The sequence below is a fragment of the Vicia villosa genome, linkage group LG4 (assembly GCF_029867415.1).
Source record: "Vicia villosa cultivar HV-30 ecotype Madison, WI linkage group LG4, Vvil1.0, whole genome shotgun sequence".
Lineage (NCBI taxonomy): Eukaryota > Viridiplantae > Streptophyta > Magnoliopsida > Fabales > Fabaceae > Vicia > Vicia villosa.
Window position 1 is genome coordinate 148,190,571 of NC_081183.1, and position 9,792 is coordinate 148,200,362.

General features: G+C 31.1%; 1 protein-coding gene across 1 annotated transcript; it reads left to right on the forward strand.

The window, feature by feature from the left end:
• The first annotated feature begins 1,088 nt into the window (after positions 1 to 1,088).
• LOC131598047 (uncharacterized) lies at positions 1,089 to 1,865 on the forward strand. Its single transcript, XM_058870692.1, has 2 exons — positions 1,089 to 1,621; positions 1,727 to 1,865. Exons 1-2 carry the CDS (start codon positions 1,089 to 1,091, stop codon positions 1,863 to 1,865), a joined length of 672 nt encoding a protein of 223 aa, XP_058726675.1.
• The last annotated feature ends 7,927 nt before the right edge of the window (positions 1,866 to 9,792 follow it).

Here is a 9,792-nt window from a genome sequence, read left to right on the forward strand (position 1 = left end):
ACCTAATTCCTCGAGGAAAATCCCAAAAACTCTTGTCTGCAAGAGATATGTTCTTGATCAACCGTCTGGAATTAAACAAGCCAATCATCAATCTTGATGCCATTATCTTTGGACACTTGAGAGAGTCTCTAAAATCCTAAGAGTGTGTTTTTGGAATATGGGAAACCTTTGTAGATATCTAAATGAGATTGAAAAACACTTATAAACATTTTGCGCTTGTGTGATTCATATATAGAGTATGAGAGATTGAGAAGCCTTAGGTAGAAAATAGGATTTGTTCTTGCGAACTTTGACGACTAATTTCTTGTAACTTGTTTGTAATTTTTTATAACAATTTTTAGAAGTATAGTGAATTAGAGAGATACTCTCTTCTCTAGAGTAAATTGGTTGATGGTAAACAATTTATTATGTTTTTTTATCTTTTTTCTCTTCTGTCAAATAGAATTGTTGTTTTACTGGAAATTCTTTTTTTGTTGAATATCATTTATTTTATTTGTCACTAATTTTTATCCTTTCGCATCAAATTTATTGATGCGATTAAACCTTTAAATTTCACAATAAGATTGATCATAAATAAAACCTCAAATTCTTAAACTTAAACCGCGTATTATGTAGTCTAAACAATCTTACTTACATGAGTAAAAAAAAAGTGGTCCAAAAATCGTGTTGGCCGCCGACTAAATTTCAGTATATTTTGAAATTTTTGGTAAAATAAAAAAAAATCAAAAATTTTTATAGAAAAATTATAAATGAATTACCAAAATTTTGATATATTATCAGAAATTTTCGCAAAACTACCGAAAATTTCGTTCTTAACCACTCCTCCCAATTTATTCATGAACATTTTGCAAATAATAAAAAATGAAGGTGCCAGTTATAATTTGGGAGTGGTAGAATAATTTGAAAATAATGAAAATTTTATAACATAATCATAATCATCGGACAAATTAGTAAACTAAGCCGTACCATTTCGGCCCAATTTTTAGCTATGATATTCTCAAGTGAAACACAATAATAATACAATAGTAATCAATTTCCTTCCGAATCTTTTTTTGTTGTCTTCTTTGAAAAAAGTTTCGGTAGCGGCCATGGGAGGGTGGAGTGAGGGATTTTGGAAGTGGGGGGATTTAGGTATTTCGGGGACGGCGTTTCTTGAGCCCGGAATTGCTTTGGAATATTCGGCTTTGCGCAATCTTTTGGAGAGTTTTGGCGGAATTCAAGAAGGGAAGGATTGCGTTGAGTGGTCTCTTGACTCGGAGAAAGGATTTACGGTATCTTCTTGCTATTCCATTTATGCTCAAAAGCGCATTCCCTTTGGTCCTTTGAATAGGCACGATGAGGCGTTGGAGTTGATTTGGAAGATGGAGATTCCATTTAGGATTAAAAGTTTTGGTTGGAGGCTTTTTGTGAATAGGCTTCCCACAAAGGATCTATTGGTGTATAGAGGTATTAACTTAACTTCTACTAATTTAATGTGTGTTTTTTGTGATTCGCATTTGGAAGATAGGGACCATATCTTCTTCAAATGCGTTGTGATTAATTATGTTTGGAAGGAAATTGCTAAGTGGGTGGATTTTCCGGGTTGGAACATGGAGGATTGTATTCCTTTTTTTATGGAATGGTATTCGATGGGCCGTAGAAAAGGTATTAAAAAAGGCAAATTGGGGGTGTTTTGGTTAGCCACTTCTTGGATTATTTGGTTGACAATAAATGGTTTTTGCTTTAGGAATGAGACTTGGAATGTTAATAATATGATTTGGAATATCAAGATCTTGATATGGAGATGGTCTTCTATAGGCGATATTGCTCATCCCAATTGTTGCTTTTACGATTTTGTCAAGGACCCGGGGTCTTTTATGTCGTAATTATAATTGGTTTGTAATATTGACTTTTGACGGTGTTAATCCGTATCCTGTGTAAGAAGGTTGGAGAACCCTTAGTTCTCCGGTTATTAAATTCTTGCTTACACAAAAAAAAAAAAAAAAAAAGTAATCAAATAAACCAACCTACAATAATCTCAAAGCAGAAAAGTTGGCAAAATCAAAATAACAAAGTAAATCAAAATAATAGCCTAGTAATGACATACTCCCTCATGCTAAACTTTTGGACTATGTGACACTAAATAACTTTCGATGATTACGTCCTTAAGAAATTAGAAAATTTTAAAATAGATGACAATTAAGAAAGTTAGATTAAGTATTAAATTTGATGACTAGAATTTTACAATTTTTTTATATTACTCGCTTATTGAGTAATTTCATTTTGAATATAAGTTCACATTAATTCATGGAATCCATATAAATTAGAGCCAAGAGTAAAGTGATTGTTAGTATCAATAGTACTGGTCTCTAAGATATATTGGCTATTTTCAGAGATGTAATATGTCACCCCTGCCACCCCTCACATTTGTTTATTTCAAAGCCACTCCTCACATTTGTTTATTTTAAAATTATACTTGAATAAGTTAGTGGGGTGAAGTATAAAATATCCGGTAAAGTTTTTAAAATTTTTGAAATTTTCCGACACCCCCTAAAAATTTCGGTATATTTTTTACAAAAAATAAAATTAAAAAATTGTACTACCAGAAAATTGAAATTTCCAGTAGTATAATTTTTTTTTTTTGCAAAAAATATATCGGAAAATTTGAAAAATCCAGTAATTTTTTCAAAATTTTCGGTAAAAACTCACAGAAATTTTAAAAATCCGATATTTTTTCAAATTACAGGTAGAAACGTATACTTTTTAAAAATTAATGACTTTAAACAAAAGTATAATGATAAAAACATATCCTTCAGAAAAGAGGCATGTATATCTGGGTTGACATGTTAAATCCTAGTATTTTCATTGTAAAGCTTCATAAAATTGACTATTTGGGCTCTGTTTCATAGTAGGCTATAATACATGGCCCCAAGTATGGACCCGTGTTCGAGTTGGATGAGAACTTTACCAGGCAGCACCCCTAAATTATACCTGGAACCCCATATAGTTTTATAATACCAAAAACATTCCTCTCATTTTTTCTATTGATCACATATTCGCATGTTGTAGAAAAATTCAGGCGCAAAAAATCAGTAATTCATTTAAAATATACGATTTGCATTTTTAACAATATTTTTGAAAAATTCAACGTGTATCAAAAGCTTTATCAAATTTTTCAAAAAGTTCGATATACCAAATATTCTCCCACATTCCTTAAAATTTCGATGTTGTTATTTTTGAACCGTCACACTCTGATGAACAAATAAATCAAATAAATAAATAAAAATTGACTTACCAAATTTTGTAAAGTATCTGTTAGATTAATTATTTAATTGATCATGTATGATTTGATATAATTAAATATTAATTAATTATATTATGGTCAGTTTTTATTAAACATTAAATATTGATGAATTATTTGATTGAGTTGTGTGTTTGAATGAACGTGGATTGGATCATTCAATTACCTCCAATGACAGGTTCTGCCCTCATTTAACTATTTAAATTTTGTTCCATTAAACGATTAATATAATCTGGGAATCTTCAACTACAATGAAGGTTTGTAATCCTCTCATACTCACTAACTTCGAATGACAATCTCCCAAATTGAAAAAGTATGTCAATTCATAATTATCTTTTATTAAGATATTATGTAGTTTATATTTTTTGTTTATCAATTCAATATAATATAATATAAACCCTTCAAGTGGTATCAAAACCTTATTAGATATATTTTATAGCTATTTTTTTTATATATTGTTGTTTTAATTATTGTTATTGCTATTAAAAATCATGTAAACAAATGATGAAGAACATATTGCTAAATCTCTTGTGCCTTAGATTATATCACTTAAGAGTTATTAAAATTTGAATTCCTTTTCATTTTAATCTCCACTTGATCAATAAAATTCTAAAACATATTTGGAGCCTTTAAGGATAAAAGAGACTTTATCGAATTTCATTATTGACATGTTGTTTGATTCATTTGATTAAAGATATAAAAGCTAACAATATATGTAGGACTTTTCTTATTATATTTTTATTACAATTTCTATTGAAAGTGTAATTCATAGTGTCTTGTTTGTTACTTAGGAAACAAGCAAGAATTTAGTTAATTGAAATTTTTTTGTTATACAACGCAATTCTGTTTGGAAAAGTTAGTTAGGCTAGATGAGATTACTTGGCTTATACATAATCTCAATATAAGTGATTTTCTAACTTTGCAACAAAGTGGTCAATATAATACTCTATTCTTCTTCCTATATACTCTCATTCTATTTCAATCTTTATTCTTCTTTCAATTCTAAAAGAGTTAGGAACAAACTTGAATATTGAAATCTTGTGTGTATTTGAATATTAAAATCTTGTGTGTATGTGCGTGTATGCATCACTTTCATGAAGAGTGTTGTTGAAGTTTGGTGCATCAATCGAGTGAAGATTGATCTTGTTCAAGCAAGGTTTTGTTCCAACAACTAGTCACTAGAGCACTAGATGCAATTCTTGGGAAATCTCAATCAATGCCTTCTCATCCAAATGTGTATTTTCCAGCAAATCTTCCCATTTCGAATGGCAAGAACTATGACAATTGGTGTAAGCAGTTGAAGATTGTTTTCTGCTATCGATATTGTGTGAAATCTTATGAAGAATAGAGTGACACCAATCACTGATAGTTCCATTGATGAACAAAAAACTGCTCCTAAAGAATTGAAGAAGAAGAAAAATTTTAAATCTCTCTTTATAATCCACCAATGTGTTCACTCAGACAACTTTGAAAATTTTGGAGATGTATATTCATCGAATAAGGCATGTGACATCTTGGAAAAGTTGTTAGGTGGTGCTGAAAGGGTGAAAATTGTGAGGTTACAAACTCACAAAATTATGTATGAATTTCTTCAGATGGAAGAAAATGAATTAGATTATGTTTTATGGATCAAGATATGACACAAGTTGACTCTAATTATGAGTACGAGGAGGGACAATGGGTGTCATGGGCCAAGAGGATTAGAGTCAAGCCCAAATAGTTGTAGGACTACTACATACCCACATTAGTTTGTCCTAGTACTCATTAGAGGTGAGGTATATCTACGGGTTGAAATAGGCTAGTTTAGATATATTTTGTCAAGCTTATGTTTTTCTATTAAAAAATTTAGAGTCTAAGTCAAACATGTAGCATGTTAAATATATATTTATAAGTCTTACTTTTCTTTTTTGGAAACTCTAATTGATTTATTAACATACGTAAAATCTATTTCATTTGATTATATATATATATATAAATAAAAAAACCAAACAAATTTTTAAGTAGACTAACAAATTAAAAGAACAACCGGACTAAATATTTGTTTGCATTGACTTAATCGAGTTTACCTAGTAGCATAAATTTTGTAAGTACGGATGGCAACGGGTGCCTGCGGGTGCGGGTTTTATACTACCCAAACCCGCACCCGAAATTACCACCCGAACCCGAACCCAAACTCAAAAGCTATTCGGGTGACAAAATAACACCCACGCCCACACCCGTTGGGTTCGGATTTTTTCACCCAAACCCAAACCCGCAACAAAATACATAAAATATATTTTTCCTACAATTGTCTTTCAAATTTCCAAAAAAAAAAATATTATATATATATAATATATATATATATATATATATATATATATATATATATATATATATATATATATATATTCGGGTGTGATTTCGGGTTTCGGGCGCGGGTTTCACACTACCCAAACCCGCACCCGAAATATCGGGTGGCACCCGAACCCAAACCCAAACCCAGTCAATTCGGGTTTTCACTCGTTGACTCGGGTTCGGGTGCGGGTGGACCCCGTGGGTTTGGGTCTGTTTGCCATCCCTATTTGTAAGACTATTTATTCTTAAAAACTTATACAAAAAACTTATTGAATTTTTTCAGTTTATTATCATAAGTTCTTCATAATAACTAAGCTTTATTTTTGTATTTTAATTCAAATTTTAAAATATAATATTATAATAAATTTATTCATATTTATTTAAAATAAATATGTCGGCGTGATAGATTTAAAATATTTTTATATGATCTTTGGCTTAACATTATTAACTAAACAGACTGTTAAAAAAAGGCTAAGCCTTTTCGATTTAAATAAAGTCTAATGTGACTTAGGCCTTTGTAGGTTAGATTGTATGTCATTGTTAGTTAGTCTAACCTATTATCACTTCTAGGTATTAAAACTAATACATTCTATTTAATACAATATGCATAAATTCACATGTTAAACGATTTGGACTAATTCGTTTGCAATTATTAACGAGTTGTGATACACTGATCCAAATTTGACTTGTGTGATGGGAAATTTACAAACAATAATAGACCAATACGCAGCTGAAATATTTTTTCCCAAACTGGTAAGAACCTTGACGGTCAACAACTAATATATGACAACAAATGGAACAAACAAAGGCACAAGAGAACATCAATATTTTAACATGGAAATCCCTTCAATACGAGCGTAAAAACCACGAGTCGTCAAGATCAAAGAATTAACTCCACTATAATCAAATAAGGGTACAAAAGAGTCTTATAGTGATTCATAAACTGATGCTAACAACTGCAAAATCACAAAGCAAACTAGCTTACATATGAGAATTAAGAACCTGGAAAATTACTCAAATATGCAATTTCAGTGCAAAGCATATATGTCTCGGCTCAAACTTTGTTTTGAAGATCCGAACAGTTAAAAGGTAAACACAGGTGTTGCAAACCTGCCCTTAAAATTTTAGCTTAATCCAATGGTTAACAAATTTGGAATCGCCAATTTAGTGGGACAGGTAGCAAAGAAACAAAAATATGGTTCTCTCCTCTTTTGTAGCTAACTTTGTGTCTCTTTTTCTCTCATTGTCTCAATCCTAAATTGAACCTCTCCACTTAAGTAAGAGAGATAAATTTGGCTAATCATATTTAGGTCTTTCTCCATATAGGAAGAGAGTCCAAACTCAATAAATCTCCCCCACAAAACTCTGTGGAGGAATTCTCTAAATCGACGATATCATAACAAGCTTCAAACTACCCTATTGGTAACGCTTTAGTCATCATATCAGAACCATTGTCATCTGTATGAAATTTAGCCAACTCTAACAACTTAGCATTCAAAACATCATGTGTCCAATGATATCTCACACCAATGGGTTTGTACCTATTATGAAAAATTAGATTCTTACCAAGATGAATACCGCTTTGACTATCAACAAATAACACATATTTGTCTTGAACAAAACCAAGCTCCTACAGAAATTTCTTCAACCATTGTAACTCTTTGCATGCTTTGATAATAGCAATAAACTTAGCCTATGTAGTAGACAATGCTATACATTTTGCATTCTAGACTACCAAGCCACAACTCCCCCTGCAAATTTAATCATGTTGCCAAAAGTGGACTTTCTGGAATCCAATGACTCCAACCATATCAAATTCAGAGTATCCCAATATACTAGGCTTATCTCCTCCAAAGAAAAGCCTCGCACAAGTAGTACCACGAAGATACCTTAAAATCCATTTTTCAGCATTACAATACTCTCTATCTAGATTTGACAAAAATCTACTGATCAATAACATGCACTATATGTGTTCTTGTACACTCCATTGCATATATCAAACTATCCACAACAAACACATAAGAAACACATTTCATATCAAATGTTGCATCTTCACTTGAAGGAATTTGATTAGAACTCACATTGAAATAAGTAGCAAGAGAAGTGCTTATCGCCTTAGAACTTTCTATTTTGAATCTTTGTAGCACTCTTTCAATATAATGTTCTTGTGACATCCAAAGTTTCTTCTTCTTTTTGTCACACATGATTATAGTGCCTAGAATCTGTTTAGCTGCTCTGATGTCTTTCATGGCAAATGACTCGTCTTACTGTTTCTTTAACCTGCCAATGTTAGAAATATTTTCCCCTACAATAAACATATCATCAACATATAACAACATGATAATACAGAAAATTTTCTAACTAAGACGCAATTATTTGAAGTAGTCTTCTAGTACCTTGATCATACATAACAGAGACAAAATTTTCATGTATCGAATTTGGTTTTTCTTGTTTGTGGATAGGTTTGTTAATGAGTTGTATTTTTAGTTCGTTAAGTATTTGTTGGGTTTCAAAAGTTCTTGTCTTCACAACCTTTAGAACTTTGAGAGTTGAAGACAGAGAGAAATGTTCAAGAATCCTAATAGTAATCTTAAAGAGTTAAAGGTAAACTTCTAAGAGTGTGTTTTTGAAATTTGGGAAATTTTTGGAAATATCTAAAGGACATTGAAAAACACTTCTAAACATTCTGCGCCTATGTGATTCATATATAGAGTATGAGAGATTGAGAAGCCTTAGGTAGAAAATAGGATTTGTTCTTGCGAACTTTGACGACTATTTTCTTGTAACTCGTTAGTAATTTTTTATAACAGCTTTTAGAAATGTAGTGAATTGGAGAGATACTCTCTTCTCTAGAGTAAATTAGTTGATGGTAAATAAATTACTATGTTTCTTATCTTTTTTCTCTTCTGTTAAATAGAATTGTTGTTTTATTGAATTTTTTTTTGTTAAATATTATTTATTTTATATGTCATTATTTTTTTATCCTTTCGCATCAAATTTATGGATGGGATAAACCTTTAAATTTCATAATAAGATTGATCATAAATAAAACCTCAAATTCTTAAATTTAAAATGCATATTATGTAGTCTAAACAATCTTACTTGCATGAGTAAAAAAAAATGGTCCAAAACTTGACCGCCGACTAAATTTCAGTATCTTTTGAAATTTCCGGTAAAATAAAAAAAAATTATACCGGAAATTTATAAATGAACTATCGAAAGTTTGGTATATTATCGAACTTTTTTTGCAAAACTACCGGAAATTTCATTTTTGACCACCCCTCTAAATTTATGTTGGGGAGTTACTAGGAGCATTGATACAAAGTTGAGGATTATGCACATTTGTGAGAGACACACAACTTATACACCTAAAACTTTAAGGTGATAGGTAGGTGAGTTTTATATTTCCCCACTTACTCACACTTGCATTATTATTTTAACACTTCCCCTCAAGTGTGAGTCCACAATGCTCCCTCTCACACTTGTACCGCCGTTACTTCTTCTTGGGCTTTTCGATACAAGTGAGTCGGTCCGTTTCTCGAACCAAAGGCTCATGATACCATTTATTGGGGGGAGTTACTAGGAGCATTGATACAAAGTTGAGGGGATTATGCATCTTTATGAAAGACACCATTTATCTACCTAAAATCTTAATATGAAAGGTGAGTGGGTTTTCTATTTCCCCACTTAATCACAGTTACATTATTATTTTAACAATTTATTCATGGACAGTTTGGAAATAATAAAAAATTGAAGGTGCCATATAATATAATCATAATCATCAAACCAATTAGTAAACTAAGCCGTACCATTTCGGCCCAACTTTAGCTATGATATTCTCAAGAACACAAGAATAATACAATAGTAATCAAATAAACCAACCTTCAATAATCTCAAAGCAGAAAAGTTTGCAAAATCAAAATAACAAAGTAAATCAAAATAATAGCCAAGTAATGACATACACCCTCATGCCAAACTTTTGGACTATGTGATACTAATAGCATGTTTGCATTGACTTTTGAAAGATCCAGAATCAATTTTAGAGGTGTATAATTGATTATAGGTGATTTTGAGATGTTTGTTTTATCAAAAGTAGAATTGATTCTGCCTCCAGAATTGATTCTACTTGAAACTAGAATTTGTAGTTTCTACCTCCAAAATTGATTCTGGATGATTTT